Source organism: Anopheles gambiae, chromosome 2, assembly GCF_943734735.2.
Source record: "Anopheles gambiae chromosome 2, idAnoGambNW_F1_1, whole genome shotgun sequence".
Taxonomy (NCBI): Eukaryota; Metazoa; Arthropoda; class Insecta; order Diptera; family Culicidae; genus Anopheles; species Anopheles gambiae.
Genome location: NC_064601.1, coordinates 9,772,805 through 9,790,550, shown reverse-complemented (window position 1 = coordinate 9,790,550; position 17,746 = coordinate 9,772,805). Strand labels below are relative to the sequence as shown.

General features: G+C 42.7%; 1 protein-coding gene across 1 annotated transcript in view; it reads left to right on the top strand.

Annotated features, from left to right (window-relative positions):
- LOC3290518 (allatostatin-A receptor) overlaps positions 1-17,746 on the top strand; it is a 64,916-nt gene that overhangs the window by 25,902 nt on the left and 21,268 nt on the right. The window contains exon 2 of the mRNA XM_061643482.1: positions 15,270-15,539. Within this exon, the coding sequence (XP_061499466.1) occupies positions 15,270-15,539 (270 nt within the window). The remainder of the gene's footprint in view (positions 1-15,269; positions 15,540-17,746) is intronic.

Below are 17,746 nucleotides of genomic sequence, written 5' to 3'. Positions count from 1 at the left end.
ACGGTGGAGACAGCATGCAGCATATGAAACTTGGTTAGAATAGTTTACTTTGAAAGTGGAGAAAAATCGTGCAGAAAATGGTTCCCAAACCCCCATGCCTAGTGTCGGACGATAAAGGGCTCAACCTGCACAAAGCTGAACAAACGCGACGCTCATATCGGACGGACATTTATTATACAGGAACGATCCCTAGCAATCAGCAGCATACGGTGCTAGGTGATGTTAAGCCAAAACAAACATCCGTAACAAAGAGGTTGTCCAGTGGTTTGGATTAAATTTGCAAATATTCTCTCTACACCAACCGTTTCTGATAAAGCCTTACTGTTGGTATGGGGAAAGCTTTCTTTACACTAGCACAGGGTGGCGGTCCTACACACTTTACACAGCTCAAACAATGAAGCCACAAGGAAATGAACAGTTCGTTCGCCGTGTGCGTTGCTAGTCATCTCGAGAGGATAGGCGCGCTTGTGGCGTACGTAAACTTAATTCAGGACTTTTTTTTCTTTTATCCATTTTCTGCCAGCTCGGGAAAGCTATACAAAAAGCTCGAGTTGTGTAGTTGTGAACGCTTGACAGGTACAGGATAAGCAATTAACATTCTAATGAATATTGCATGCAACCGGGCAGGCACAAAGCTACAATGATGATAAGGTATTTTGCGTTGTTATAGTGATAGGGGCGTTTCACAACCTCTCTGCCTCCCAAAAACAGACGGGTCTGGGTTATGCACCCAAGTTATCTAGGGATTTTATACCTCATAATACCATGCGTACCTCCGATCCCTTTCCGAGATTTCTTGTGCATAACGTTCCATTTATAAAGATAAAGATATCAGTTAATAGGTACCAGTTCGGCCATCACACCTGCTTCATAGTGGTTTTCACAGTACTCGATGGAACTCGCACTCGATTGTTACCGTATCAACGCTACCGTCAACCATTCCCGACCATCCGACTACGCTCAACAACCCTTTGCCTCGATTTTCCGATGCATGTTTGCATTTAACCCAACAAATTGGGCCACAGCATTCGACCCTGCTTCCCACATGGGCATGGTGGTGATAGATGAGGCCGAAACAAAAGGTGCAGGCGACATGTTCCAGCACTGCAGTTGGCAGGGTGGAAACAGTTAATTCGAAAGACAACAAAAGCAGCAGCATGCGGGGCCAGACAAACCACACAGGTGGTTTACATTCTGTTGCATAATTGCAGTGAGGTGCAGTATGGATCAAGCGCTGGGATAATGTTGTTTGGCTGACCTCATTTCTGCTGGCCAGAACGGAAGAGGAGTTGTCTCAGAGGAACTGTGTCCACTCGCTCTGTTCGCTCGCTGTTTTATAAGTGCAGCAGGAGGTTTGTGTTTCCCGACTCGTGAACAAACGCACCGGTTTCGATCCGGCTGATGGCGTTTAATAAAGGGTCCGCATGCGTTAGCAAATTGTTATTGTTCATATGTGAGTTTTTAAACTATGCAACCATTTGAAAAATAATCAAGAGACCAAAATTGAAACATCGTTTGGGGATTAAAGCTGCTATTTTAAGCCCCCAAAGGTGTGTCGTACAGCGGTCGACAACTTCGCTTCTGCGACGCACATAAACAGCTCATAATCCTATTACATTATCAGCATTCCGAAGGCATAACATTAATGATTCCCTGTGGCGAGCTCGACCAAACAACCTTCGAACAGTACTTTTAACGAGCAAAAACGATTTTCATCCGCACGCAGCGTTACACGGCACAATCTTAATCCAACAGGTTTGCCCGGGTCGCCACACGAGCCCTGTTCTGTTTTCTGCTGAACGTGGCTTACGTGTCTAGAATGCCGTATCGGTCTATCGATGATTGGCTAGCGGGTTCACTCGCAGACTAGATGGAGGCGGCCGCAGTAGGAGACCAATAAATGCGTCTAATGGAAATCGCATCTTTATGATCACTGGCTGGTTGAATCGTTTGGATCGTTTTCGCACCACATTGCTGATTCATATCCGATACACGTTGATGACTCCCTGAGGGACACTTTGCACGAGGTTAGAGGAAATGCCCGTTATGTGTGTGTTTACCGAGTGTGATCTCCAATGCCCGGTGTTTCGAAATCCATCTCACCATCGCCAAGGCAAACAAGGGGAAAACCAAGGCAAAAAGAAAGTTAACTTCTCAATAGCAAAAAAAAGCTCAAGACAACACACTGAAGCCTTCTATTTCTTTACGCTTTTGTCCTTTAGCCCACATGAAGATGAGGCGATGGATGCTTCAGTCGACTGTACGGCGGAGGGTGGGATCATCCGGCAAACATCTTACTTCCTGGCCGTCTGCCGGTGGCATTAGGATTAAGAATCGTTTCGAAGGTTTCGGCTAACTCCCGGGGCAATAAAATTATAAATTACGGCACTTTGTGTCGCCGGGTTTCGTAGCGTTTGTACGGGCAAAGTACGGACGGAACCCTTTGTACCGTTTAGCGTGGGAACTTTTTGTGTTGAATTTTCGCCACTCTCTTTTCGTTTGCTTGCCTGCTTTTATTGTAAAATCGGACGAAAATGTTTTACTTCGCATTTTAAGCAAATGGCACTTTCAAGCCACCGTATCCTTTCGCGTAATATTTTTTGATTTTGTTTTAGCGTTTGACATTTTTTATTCTTCTGATTTTACTTTCCACTGCCTGCTGAAGGTGCAAAAAATCTGTCCAACCAGCATAAAACTGGTCTCCGTTTCCGTGGGAGCTTTAAGATTTGTTTCTCTTTTGGCTGCACTAAACAGTTCGTTGTTGCGAGAGCTCCTTTTTTGGGTTTTGTGTTTCGCTTGAATCAGGTTGAATCAGGGTTTATCCTCAACACTTACCGGTGCAGCTAAAGCGGAAAACGAAAAGCGCCATTTGAATGTCAGTCACGTGTTTGGCTTATGACGGTTTTACACCGGAATAAGGGCTAGATGATTAAGGCACGGTCGTTTCATGCTGTCAGACAAGCGTTGCAAAGCATATTTTGCTAACAAAATCACTGTTATCGGATCATTTCGCTTTTCATTTTCATAGTGTGTTTACAAAATAGCTTTTCTATTTTTCAACTGAAGGCAGAGACGTGGAAAAATAAACGTATCTTCTTTAATAACATTTTCTGCACAAAGATAATCAAATAGTTGCTCCTTCCCCCGTGGCACCGAAACAGTTTAAATCCATTCGAGTATTTTCCCGTTCCAAATAAATGAAAGCGCGTTTCTACCAATAATTGCATAACGTTTTACCCGTACACTGACGCAAACACCGGCCAAAGGTAGCAGCAACCAGCTCACAGCCTTCGAGGTCGGTATCGAAATGCCATGCAAATGAGTTCATTAAAGCGGGCATAAGTAATCCTACCCTCTGGAGTTTCGCGCTAAAAGTTACCGTAACTTTCACTGGAGGCGATCGACTCGCTCTGGCTCCGTCATTCATAATTCGATTAACCCATTTCCGTGGCCGATCTATTCGAGAGAGCGCGCGCGATTCGTTCCATCGTGACCGAGAATGGTTGGAGTGGGTGGGAAGAGTGTTTCCCAATCGTTTTCGACTTATTCGTCGTCACACCAGTGGGACGATAATCGATAATATATTAATGATTTATGATTGCAAATGTTTGTTACGCAAAGTAGCGACGTCACGCATCGGGGGACGGAAGGACCGGAAGGGTCTCGGCTGTATTTTGGGTGTCACCGCGCGGTTTGTCATCGCCAGCGGAGCGAATGGATGTTGTTTGGACGGGCAAATGAAATTATATTTGAATGAGCATTTATTGATTTTCGTGGGCTGAGCTGAGGGGAGTTTGGAATTCTTCGGAATTCCATGAAGATTGCGCCACTCATTGGTGGTTGGCGGGAGTGTTTCATTAATTTTGAATGATCTGTGGCCTCAGAAACCGGTACGATGGACAGCAAATACATCCAATAGTAGATTGAAAAGAGAGAAGAAGGGAAAGATTCAACACAAACGTACGATCAAAGACGCAGACGATGGATCTGAGCTCGTGGCTGTACTTCTGCGTACTTCAAAATTGGCTTTCACTTCGCCACTATTGTGCTGATGAAGTAGTATTGGTATTCCGCATGACACATACCACACAAGAGATCCAAGATGAAGTGGTGCTCGCTGGCGTGAAGGAGGGTACGTTGGCGACTTTCCTTTCATCAAGTGCGACTGCCAGCGACAGCAGCTCTCGCGAACTTACACTGTCGAAGCCACCGTCCGTCTGATTACCGAGACGCATTTAATTAGTTTATCAAAAGCTGTGTACGGATTTCTACCAAGGCAAGTGCACCACCGTACGGCCGTCGATTGAAACATCTGATCCGGTAGTGTTACTGGCATTTTGTTTGCTGCTTGATTTGAATGGATGCGAATCTTAATTGAAAATGTCCTCCTGTACCACTGCCTGCCTCTCGCTGAACCTACTGGCCTTTGCATTATCGATGCTGTAGATAAAAACCAAGTTGAGCATTAATTAAACCGTTCCGGAAAGAGAAGGAGATTGAACGAGGCACGCGCTTCCGACGCGTAATGACGGTTCATGGTCGTTGGTTTGGACCGTGAATCTGCACAAAAAGGACGCGTTGGAGTTAAAACGCGGAAGTTAAGCATCCGACGCTTTGAAATATAAAACTTGTGACGACCGCAAGCTCAACTTCCTCGGGAACAGGAATGACAACGCAAAATGGATGAATTATTGGAATGGAAAGTTATGTTCTTTTATTAAATTTTAGATAAACTAGCCTAAGGCTTTACCATTAATTCCAATGCTTCGATTTGGTGGAAGTTCATAATCTAAAATAATGCATAATTTACAACATGAAACGTAATTAAACTCGCTTCAATTCGAGCTGCCTCCCAATTGGTTGGGTTACTCTTCACTGGAAATCGGTCTGGGATGGTTCAATGATTACGGTAAGTAATTTCATTCGAAATGGACCCGAAAAAACCCAGAACACAGGTGTGGCTCTGGAGGGCCACTTGCAGCAGCACCAGCATCAATAATGCTCGTAAAAAATGCCTTTTTTGTTTGCTAAATGAAGCGCATTTATTTTCATCTACCTAACTACAGGCAAGGAAGGCCGAGTAGAACCGCTTCTTTCTTTCCACCTCCTGGGCTGGATGGGTGCATTCACACCCGAAACGGCTCGTCCCGTGGAAAATGCTACTAACGAGTGGTTCGTCTAATAAAACAGGGACAAGATAAATTAGGCACAATGTAATCAAATTCGAAGGTTTCCCTCCTTTTCGCTGCTGTTTTTTGTGCCCGTTACAGGCACTTTACTCACAGGTTACAATGGGTCGAAACGGACTGGCCTGGTGGTGGTAGAGGTGTTGGGGAGGTTAAGTAGTAGACCCTGGTTAGATCCCCTAGGTAACAGAAACACACGAATAAACAAAAAGAGAAAAATATCTAAACGAAATAGATGGCAGCAAACAGAGGTGTAGCTATGACAAAAAGCGGCCTGGTTCTCGATGAACGTAATGATGGAAAAAGGCGTTCGAAACGTTTTTTTCTTATGTTTGTGTGGGATGGGTGATATCGGAAGGGAGGCCAGCAGGCTGCGAAGGTGCGTACGAAAGAGACTACAGAGAATTGGTCGAGCAGGTTATTAGTTAAAAGGGCTTCGGGTTGAGAAATGGGTGCATTAAACATCCATTTTGGGAGTAGGAATGGGAAGGTTTCGGTTCGGGAAAACAGATTAGTGAAAAACACAAAGATGACGAGCGGGTTCGTAAGCAAGTGTAGAGTAGAGTTTTACGACGGCGAGGCATCAGCTGCGGAAGGTTTGTTTAAGCTTGCTGGTGAGCTGGAGCTAAGCGGAAAGTGCTTACAACAGGTGTTTGCTAATTGGAAAAAGCTTTCTACAGTGTGGCCGGTTACTGTCAATAGCGGTAGCAAAAGTTACCATAATGGGTGGCTCTCAGCCATGGTAGGGTTGATAAGACGCTGAGCTGTTATTGAGGTCCGACAACGGCTAGCCATGGGGTGTGGGATTATTAGCAAGTTATCGCTTATCTGCCAACAGTCTAAGCGAGGATCCAATAGAGATTTTCTTGCTTCATAGCGCACCGGCTAATGCAGTTTATCAATCACTGAGATATAGAATTTCTGCACCATTACGCCGTAAATTGGAAGAGAGGAACCCTCTAGGGCTGAGACGAACTTGTTGTACTCGGGGTTGTATCTTCACTTATAACTCGACACTAACAAGGACTAACTAAGGACTAACGAGCGCAACGACGGAAAGGCACAGTTTTAATGGCCACGGGGGAAATTCTGCGTAGAAGCTTCCTGGCCAGAAATTGGACAGTTGTTGTTTTCTCAGTTCTCGTGATTCACTGGCCTACACAATGCCTCAAGCAGTGTGGGATGTCAAACCAACTGGGAAATGTCAAGACAGGCTGCAAAAACCACAGATTTGCAACTAAGTAACTGTTCGTAGCGAGGAAAATGTTAAGGGGGAAATGAAAAAATCTCTTGTCTCCTAACGTCGTTGAGAGGATGGACGAGTACTCCCAACGAGTATATTGTGCGTTGTTGCCGAGTGGTTCCTTAAGCCGTGGCAAGATTGCAGCGTTGTTGCCGAGTGGTTGCTTAAGCCGAAGGAAGACAGCACTGTTGTTGCACTGGTAATTAAATTGGAGATTTCACACGAAGCGATTAATGGCATCCTGGGAAGGTAGACGACAGAAAAGGTAATTGATTTTCCATAGAGCACGTTTGAGCACCGTATCACGAAGAGGGGGCCGGAGCGGCGTATAATTTGTGGCTCTGTTCGGACATGCCTTGGTCCATTCATTCTACCGTTGTGTTAATTAGTATCGATTGCCGTTCGCTTCGTGCGTCCTGTTGGTGTATGCGGTAAGTCGAAATGCGTGTGACGGCGAACCTCAACAGTTAGTGATTAGTGCCGGCTTGAGGTATGTAATCTAAACCACCACCCCAGCTCACCTGTGCGGTTGTATGCGAGGTGCGATCGAAACGAGCGACACACACGCAACAATGTGTTGCGCCTAATCCATTATTCAGTATCCGTTTTCGAGGGAAAGCGTGCACACTAATGTGATATTCATTTAATTGATACAAATGGTGACCAAGAAAGCGGCTTCAATTCGTGGGAAGCTTGATTTAATTTCGATCGATTTGCTAACTCTCCAGAGGGCTATCATTTGGGCGCTCATTTGAGTGGCTCGGTAATAATCGTCTTGAGGATAAATAAGTGAAAGAAACCGTAACAACTATCTTTTCAGAACTGGGTAATGGTGTTTTGCCTTCTTGATGTCACCCGTTTTGTTTTTATTGGACCAGTTTAAATCGATTAGCTCCTCAAACCGCGCTGACTGCATCATCATGCTGCTATTATCTGTATACTCAATGCTTTATAATTGAGTTCGCCTTCCGAACGGGTTATCAATGACATTATGCCGTTGGGTGTGATGATCTGATCTCTACGAGGGCGAGACTGCCTTAATGCTCTTCCCAATTTCATTGCTTCCCCATTCGAATGCCCATTTTGTTGTCATCGAATCTACTAAAGGATACGTTTTCACCCGTACGCCTCAAGCACGTCTGCTGTATGCTATGGTGATGGAATTGGTGTATATTATTCATGAGAAAGCTCTTTACAAGTAAATTGTAGTGAATTTTATTAAAGCCTCCAAGCTACCAAGCTGTCACGTGTCACTCCTTCTACCGTTGGTCTTTTGGGGCCAGTTGGTGTCTTTTGGGTAACAATGCCAAGTTCTGGCGAGTGCCAAGCGTAATGAAGGAGTTATCCAACCTTAAAGAGGATGTAATTTCTGACATATTAGCTGAGGCTTGCTACCCAGCTACCTTTGGCATCGGTTTTCTTAAATGGCTTCTCGGTCATACAAAGACATTCGGTGCATCCTTAGCTAGCGTCTGCTGGAGAGGAAGCCCTCGTGACCAATTGTTTGAGAACATAAGTTTAGTGGTAAACTCATTTGATGTTCGCATAAATTATGAACCTTGCACTGAAAGTGCTGCATATTGATGAAGCCATTACAAGAAGAGCTTTCGATAGTTTGGATTTGAGTTTAGAAAGAATGTGTACAGAGTACACTTATGACCATGTAATGCGATGATCGTACAACTGTACCTCTAGTACCGTCGCAGTAGGTCAGTTTTTACTGACATAAGCGGAGGTGGAATAGAACTTCGTTGGTGCGGACTTTTCGACACTTGATCGTCTAGGTGATCATAGAAAACCAGAAGGGGTTTCCTTTATTGGAAACGTTGGAGTTTAGAAGCCTTACCTTTGGAAGGGGGACATAACTAAACTCTTGGAATAAGTTGGAAGGCGAAGTTTACGAAGTTACGCTGCTTTAACGTTCTATCGTGACAGTCCGAACGAATCTGGTTTTATTTATACTCAATATGTTTCGTACATTTTGGTTTTGGAATGTGTTTTTGTCCTAATTAAAGGTTATTGATATGAGGTGCAATTTATACATTGTATCGGAGTGAGGTGTCTGTCATTATGTGCCTATGCTGCGCTTTTAGTGTTTACGCCTGATTTGCTTAATATGCGTCTTTCGGATGTTTTCAAGAAGTGTGTCACAATTGTTTTTATATGAACGGTGGGGCTTGAATTCTTCCGGTTGCTTTGTTATGGTATGATCTGATTTGCTGAGTGTGTTATAATGAATGTGTTGCAGTAGTGTGGTTTGGCTTTCCGAGGTGTGTTACAATGAGTTAATAGTTGATAGTGTGGTTTATAATAAGTTCTGTTTAGCAAATATGCTACAACCTGCTTACGAATCATATAACTTTTATTGCATTAAAACAAATATGAAGAGAGCTTATTCTTTTGACATGTTTTCTCGTATTCTCTTTCGAATAAACGAGAACTGGGACATGAGCTCAGAGCATTTCCAGTTGGCTTGTACTCTATTAAAATTTCCATCAAAATTCAGAGTTGTCTTAATAATGGCAAATAATTAATTTATATAACTTACCATGGAATCATTTTATTGGTCTCTAGAATGGAGGATGTTGCCCTTTCAATTGCCTGTACAGATGTGTGGTTAAAATGTCTCGAGAGATGCAGGGGGCATTAATTACCTGGAAAATCTCGTGTTTATCAAATTTAAAAAACCAAAATTTAATAGTTGCTCACATTAAACGAAACAATGTTAACACATTCCTCTGCCAGCAATGCCGGCTGGATGGCAACTACCAGACGCATCTAGCAAGATTCGCCCATTAATCCGCTCTGTTATGTTTGATTCGAAGCCGTAAAGTATCAATTAATAACATCAGCCTTGTAACCAACAAACATGTCTGCGAAGCATCCTTCGAAGGTAGATACGCTACCACCGTAGAGTAGTAGCACAAATATTTCATACACATTCCAACTGCGCAACAATCTGCCATCATTTAGAATGTACAGCGCACACAGGAAGCCAGTTGGCTGCTGCTGCTGCTTCAATTAGTTTATCCAATACACCCCATCGTAATGACGTACGTAAACGGCACTCATCTTGAGTACTTGCATGTGTGGCCTGTGGTGTGTACATGGTAAATAAACATCCGCCCGTGTTGCCGTGAGCAGCTCAATCCGACGGATCTAGTTCAGCTGGTCTCAAATTCTAATTTGCCAGTGGATTAGAGTGGTTCAATTTTCCCAGAAGTTAAATGGACAAACACACTGGAGCCTAATGATATCCGTTGGTCTATCGCTGCCCTATGGCCTTTTTGAATTTCGAGGAATATAGTTCATTGAAGCAGATATAAAAAAAGAAACAAAAAAACTCGTGTGAAACCTTTTACAGTAATGCGATAAGTCTTTTGATTCGTTGGATACGATTTAAATGGAAAATCATCACCGACCGCTTGCTACGCCAACACAGAGAAATATGCGAAGCGCCATAAATTTAAGCTTCTCTAACGCCTCCTGCGGCCGTGTCACCATGCTCCAGTTCTATGTGTCTGTCAGTAGTGTGTTGGGCGTTGTACAATTAATGACGGGCTGGTGGAATGATGGTGAGTGGTCCCTTTCTAGCCACATCTTGTTAGAGTTAAATGATTGTTTTTGTTTTAGTGCTTAGCAATCACTATGCCTTTCCATCAACTATCACACAAAAAGAGGGAACAAACAAACCGCACATAGAATGCACAAGATTGCGTTCCGCGGTTCGGAAATTGAAATATATTTTACTCGGTGCATCTTGGCGCTACACAACCAAACCACGATCCTCCCATTTTCTCATCATTCACTTTAAGCGCCACTGCTGGAAACGACTGCCCTGATGGTTGCGACGTGTCGGAGGATGGGATTTACGCCAGCCCCGGGTTGGTAACGTTCGATGATAGTGCTGGTTTTCCAACATGTATGTATGTAGTTTTACCGGTCTCTTCCACATGCCGCTCCACAATGCGCTCGGGAAGACTGGAACGCTCCTAGATATGCAGTTACATGCAGCAAAGAGCCGGCCGGGAAGGTGCGCGATTGTAAGCTGGGCGATTTATTTCATAAGAGATTCGTTGTATCATACTGTAAAGGAGTATTTGTGTGAAATCGAACCCCGGTGTCGGTTACCTGTACAAGGTGGATGCTGTTGTGCATGGCACTGCCCCGTTACTATGGGCAAAAATGCAAGGTGGATGCTGTTGTGCATGGCACTGCACTCATCGTGTTTGCACTGAACTATTCCCCACTTATCGGTGTTAGCATTCGAATTCGAGCGAATCATTCAAGGGGATTGTATGAGGAAAGATGGTGTTTTTGTTGTTCCATCACACACAATGGGAAGTTGGTGGTTTATGTTGTTCCTTTCATTTCACGCAAGCTTCGAAAAAAGGACTACAAGCTCTTTGCCGCATGCACACAAGACACTGACCAGATGAACTGTTTCAGGTTTGCTGATGTTTCCGAATGCTCCCTTCTGTATGCTTCACACCTATTTCATCCTTGTTTTTGTTGTTGTCGTTGTTGTTTTGGATCGGTCTTTATGGGTTTGAGAAAGGTTTTTTGTATGGGGTTAAGGAAAACATGGCGCATCCTTCCTTCATTGGTCCCAGTGAACCGTTTCCATTTTACGGGAAATTGAAAATCAATCCTCTTAGAAAGTATTATTTTGATGGCTATGGGTCGGTGTGTGCGAATGTGCGCCTGTGTGTGTGTGTTTTGAAGTGTTTTCAAAGTCTCAATATCAAGCGGGACCGAAACCAAAGATTCCAATTTCCAAGAGCTCGGAACGTACAATAGATTTCGAGTGTTTGTTAATTGAATGAGTCGGCATCCTCGGTGTGGGGGCAGTAGGAATCTTGGCACCCTGAACCACCGTGAAGTTACTTTATTACCTGTCGATTTGATGAAGTTTCAGCATTCCGATACGTTTTCGGTGTGGAATCGATGGAGCGAATTGAGAAGAGGAGCATAACAAAAGAATCCCGCTTTCAATTCCGTGATTCGCACCAGTGTGGGTGGTATCAAACCTGTTTCTGGAATTCCGTGACGATACGGAGCGTGGCAGAAGCGAGAAATGTTCGTGGAATGTGGTCATGCTTTTGTTGCAATGTTTCTCCTTCAGGTTTGTTGAACGACTGGTGAAGAAATGTTAGACAGCGATATTGATTATAGTTTATTTATGGTATAGTTGTTAACAGGTTGAGCAAAAGCGAGACAGTGTTTCAAATGTGTAATAAGAATTATGATTTTGCAATAAAGTCTCGTTCTTTTTAAGTGGTCACGAGTTTGGGGAAACAATTTAGTGATAATTAAAAAAATTAAGCTGTTTAGATTACCGACCAATCGAAACAATTTGATGAAATAAAAGAAAAATGCTTGTAGTAAAGAGTTATAATTCGATCAAACATGTTTTATCAAACAAATTGATCGTTGAATTTTGATTGCTAGATGCAATATGATAAAATAACAGTTTGACAAATTACAGAATAACAGGTTCTTTACGATTTTCTGCCTTTTTTCTTGTTGTTTAATAATGCTTAAATAATACTTCAAGAATGTCTGTCTGTCCACTGATCGCGAGTAACCATTTTGAGTGTTCGTTCGCTTCTTACACATTTTACCACATTTCTTTTTAACATGCAGAAGCTTTGTTGTGTAGGTGGGTTTTTCGCAGGCACAATCAATACCACCACAAAGTCACTCTTTTCCATTTTATAAAACGATGAAGTCACTACGTGGAAATGAAAAATGCGTGGTGCGGCCAGTTAAAGTGATGATTTATCATTCCGTTGAATAAATCATCAAACGCTTCTACTGCGAGGCAAATAATTGTACATGCATAATTTCCACTCAATTAGGTACTCAATTATTGGAAAGCTTAAATTTGCAATCAAATTAGGAGCAATTATATGAAGGAAGTAATGCAAACAATGAACATACTGCAGTATGTTTGATTTTAGATACGGTTGCCATGTAATGTGTTCGGAGAAAGTTACGGTCGCCATGTAATGTGATGATCGTACAAACGGCACAACTGATCATCAAGTACCGTCGCGGTATGTATCGAGGTAGAATGAAACTTTGGTCAAAGCGGACTTTTCAACATTTGATCGCCCAGGCGATCATAGAAACTCAGCAGATATGTTACAATACCAATAGATCATAAGCCTTGATGTTCATATATTTACCCATTACGACCGCAAATTTATGTGCCATTAATGTATTAATAATAAAAATAAAATCAAACTGTGTTTTAGTTCTTCATCGACTATCTTCTTCTTCTTCTTTGGCTCAACAACCGTTGTCGGTCAAGGCCTGCCTGTACCACTTATGGGCTTGGCTTTCAGTGACTAATTGATTCCCCCCCCCCCCCATAGCAGGATAGTCAGTCCTACGTATGGCGGCACGGTCTATTTGGGGATTGAACCCATGACGGGCATGTTGTTAAGTCGTACGAGTTGACGACTGTACTACGAGACCGGCTCAATTCATCGACTATATTTTGATGAAAAATTTACTAAAACATCCTTGTAATTGATAATCATTTCAGGATGATGTAGATGTTTTTGACGTGTTTCGACATCATTACATTTTGAGCCATTCAAAGCCAGAACGAGTGGCCAGCGTTTTAAAAAGAGCGTGTGTTGATGATTTACCACTACTTTGTGCGTGGCTGTGGCGTTCAATGGAATTGAATTTCGAAAATGTCTGCTGGTATTTTCTCTTGTTCACGAAAAACCTTATCAGTCTGTTGAAGAAGGCACCAATAACTTGAAACTTGTGGTAAAAAAGGTAAAAAAGTAATGAACATTAAACAATCAAATTCAATTTAGTCACTGACTCAGATCATCTATCTCAGAAAATGCTTTTAATTTACATGGTCAGGGCTATATTGGGAGCTTAGCAATAGTAATGCTAATATTGAATTTTCACATCCTAAAATCCAACCAACACAAGAGGTTCATCTATTCACAACATTGGTTTGAGATTCTGCTTATGAAAGAATGTGAGATCAAAACATGTTCGGCTTTATCGTGTTTGTGTTTGCGTGATTGCGATATCTTTACACCATGTGGCAAATCCTACAAACCTTTGTTATATTGCATATCATTTCTATTTTTTGTGGAATATCCAATCGTTCTGGGATAAGGGAATGAAAGGCAAAATGCGTTCATATACAAAGAAATCCCAAGAAGGATACTAGCCGACGCAATTCTAAACGGATGATAGGAATAACAATAAGCTGTCACATTTGAACCAGCTCCCTAGGGACCAATGAGGATTACTGGGGATGATGGAGCAATACTTAATCTGGGTTTGGGATTTATTGACCTATATTGGTTAAATACATCATATTCTTCCCAGAAGCAAACCTACTGCCATTGGTAATAAATATTTTACTAGCTTATTGATTTATAAAATTACCTGTTTAACAACTTTTCATATAAGGTTTCATCGGTGAATTTATTATCCAGGCATGTTCCCTAACGAACCATTTCCACCGGTTAGACGAGTCGACGAAGATTGATAATTAAAGCATCACCTCTATATAACCGCATTATCTGCTTAGTAGCTGAGTGTTATATTAAAACGGTCGCAGCCTCCAAAGTATGCTTAGCGAATCGACACTTTGGAAACTGCCACAGCAGATCTAGATATTAAATGCAGTGCTAAAATTTATGACTGCTCCCTTTTTTTGGTTTACGACCCAAAACCAAAGCTCGCGATGGCTGTCTGGCCTTTGCTGGTGGTATCGAGCGGCCACAACTGGGAATGGAAAAGGATGTGTTTGCTTCCAAGGTGATGGCGATCGAGTTTCCGAGGTAATGGAGTTACTGCTCCATAATTAAATATATTAAGTGTTGATTAATTAATTTACGCCCGCAAGACCTTCGGCCCGGGACTAGTCCGGCCCGGGTCCATTCGATCCACCGGTTGAGCGATGGTGATGACGATGAGGATGATGACGATAACGATGATGATTGTTGTTATTGATGCGAGGTAAAGAAGAAAAATGTTTAGAGAAACCGAATACCGAAATATTTCATGGTCCATAGCTGAGATCATTGTTATGTGCCCATGGGTATTGTGGAACACGTTGGCACTGTCACTTTCTTTTTGCAAACGACAACGAGTATAATTTTCTCCGTAGCAGTTTCCTTGGTTTCCTCTGCCAGAAAGCAACAGTTATCATGTCAATCACGTGGATAAACCAGTGGTCTCCAACCTGTGGTCTGCGGACCACTTGTAGTCCATGGCGTTTACAGACGTGGTCCGCAAAATAAATTATTTTCGAAAAAGAAAAGCTTATTACTATACATTTTGTGCATTTTCCCCCCAAATTCAAGATTGAACAATTAACAAGCATGTGTAGAATAAGACTCAAACATACCTTTGATACCTTTAAAACAAACTTTGAACTAAGTTTAAAAAATGTATGCTCTCAAAGGATGTGGGTCGCAGCAAATGTATTTTCAGAGCCAAGTGGTCCTTAGGATCGTGGACCTAAGGTTGAAGAGCACTGGGTTAAACAAAGGAAAAGGCCTACAAGCATTGTTCGCACTCGTACGGGTTCAGCTAGATGAATCGTGTTTCAAATCTCTTTACAGAATCTTTACTCGACATAGCAATTTCTGAGGAGTACAGAGGATTGAAACACAACAAAAATGCATAAACAATGTCTTCGGTGGGAGGAAGATAGCTCACTTTAAAAGAATCGTGTGGAATTACCAAGAAACATATCGAATGATGCCGCTTTCTTAGATATGTGATACAAAACCAGAGTTATGCTTATTTCCATCGTTTCACCTTTTCCATTTGCCGTTTTTCCATTGCAGAAATTCAAATACCACGACCGGGAGATAGAAACATGCGGCTTCCTCGAAAAGGATAGTCCCTCCTGGGCCGCCTTCCACATCGCGTTCTTCCTTAGCTCGTACGTGGTCCCGCTCATACTGATCAGCGTCCTGTACATGTGGATGTTGTCCCGGCTGTGGCGAAGTTCGGTCGGCGGTCGTTCGGCCGAATCGAAGAAGGGCAAAAAGCGCGTCACCCGGCTGGTGGTGATTGTGGTGGCAGCGTTTGCTTCATTATGGTTTCCCATACAGGTAAGTGTAGGCGATTGATGCGAGGGCCCAGATGGACGTGGAGAGGGGTTTCAATTGTGTGAAGGTTGCCATGGCATTAGAGCATTTGGGGAGGCAGAATGTAGCATGGTAGTGGCAGTAGAAACACAAACACTCTTACACAGCGTTGAACAATCAAGATAAAGCATTGGATGTGGAGCGGTTGGAAGGTATATTTTCAAAAACGGTTCCGTAAATTGTGGTGTGAATTTTTCAACCAATGCTGTCACAAACATTTGAGGTGATAGGAAACGAAACGAGGAAAAATAGCTGTGGAATCGGGTAGTATCGAATTATTTCGAAGCATGATAAGCCGTGGGCGAGTTTCCATCTAAGGTGAGGTTGAACTGAACTGAGGCATTAAGATCTTGAACATGTTGCTTGTAAACAATCAACAATTCACGAATGCCACTGCCTTCTGCATCGTACTGTTTTCAATTGTTCGAGAATATTGCGTTGTCAGAATCCATGGGAAAAATACGGTTAGTTTTAAGTGATGCAATACTATTACGAAGTAGCTTTTTGGAAAATAGCTTAATGTCTGCATTATTTTGTTTTATTGGAATTTATATTCAAAATCATTATGAATAAAACAACAAACTTAAATATGTTATCTTTGACTTCGATCTGCAGATGTTTCTGCATTCAACCGTATAAGCTCATACATAATTTCCATGCAACATAACAGCTAACCAAATCAGACTCGCCGTGTTGTTGCTGGTCTAGCCGGTCATGTGAAACGACAGCACGAGATTGTTCTTTTATATTCATTCTGTGAACCAATTCAAGCACGCCGGCAACTCGTAACATCATTCCAATGCCCGTTCCTATACAGTCATAGCCATAAACCAGAACAACCGGTTTTGGGTCATCAACATGGTTTCAACCCAACAAAAAACTACCCCATAAAATGGCTGGCATCGTTGCCCGATTACAGGACGCCGTATATTCCACCCTCACCCACTACCGAGTGTACGTAAACCCAAGCGAACGGAACGAAACATTTTTGAGCCCATCGTTTAATGTGCTGCTTTTACAAACATTATCCCAAACGAGGGGCGTCGCCACTACCACCAAGACCACCAGTACCAGCACCGCAATGCAATTGCTCGATCGCCTACATCCTTGTGTATTTGTGTGTGTGGGTCAGTAATGTAGGATACTAAAACGGTAGGCCGTATCAGGAACCGGTATGCGTTCTTCATTCCATAGCTGAGCAGTCGGGTCGGCTCAACCTTTGGGACGTACCATTCTCCAGTATTTGATGCTTGCATACCCCAACCCGTCTCTGATCTTTTGGCCGTCGGTCAGTCGTTTCGAAACGCGTACGCAATGTGTTTAATAAATTGTAGCAAATCAAATCAAGGGATCCTTAGCGTGACGGTGCGCATCAGATCAGGGTGCCGTGATTGATGGATGACCTAAAATGCTGACAAGCGGACTGTGCCGGCATGCGTATAAACTGACCCCGATTGCATTTGATTGATATTACTCAGTGGGTGAGATTAGTCGAGTGAACAAAGCGAAGAGGGATGCAAAATTCATAATCATTCAGCAGAGGTTTTGTGAATTGTTTACCCGATTGATGTCTGCATTATTAATGGTTTACAAAGGGATTTACTTGTGTTTAATTGAATGATTTACCGACCGTGGCTGTGGGGGTGAATATTTCAGCTTCACAAATAGGAATGCAACTACAAACGATGACCTATTGCACATGCCCTTTGATCGTTGAATTAAAGTACATTCCCGTTGCAAACGTGTTGATGTTTGCTGGAGCCCAATGCATTGGGATTCTTGTTAAATCGCTTGCAAAAAAAAACAACGAAGGTGCATTTTGATAAAGGAATCATAAAATAAACCAATAAACCACACAATGAAATGGTCTGTACTCGCTGGATTCGCTTTGAACAAAGTAAACTAATGGATGAAATCCAATTGAAACGGTGTTCCGTTTTCTCTTCTGTTCTGGTATCATCGGGATGATAACCACCATCCAAAATACAGCTCTAAAACGACACCGTAGCCCATTCCATATGATATCATAGCACGGAAGAGCACGAGAGATCCATTAACAGCTTTGCAAATTGGCATTAATTAATTACAATAATCTGCATACGGTTGTGTGTGTGGTTATGGTAGTTGGGTTTAGAGGCGGCCATCAGTGCACTACATTGAGTATTTATATA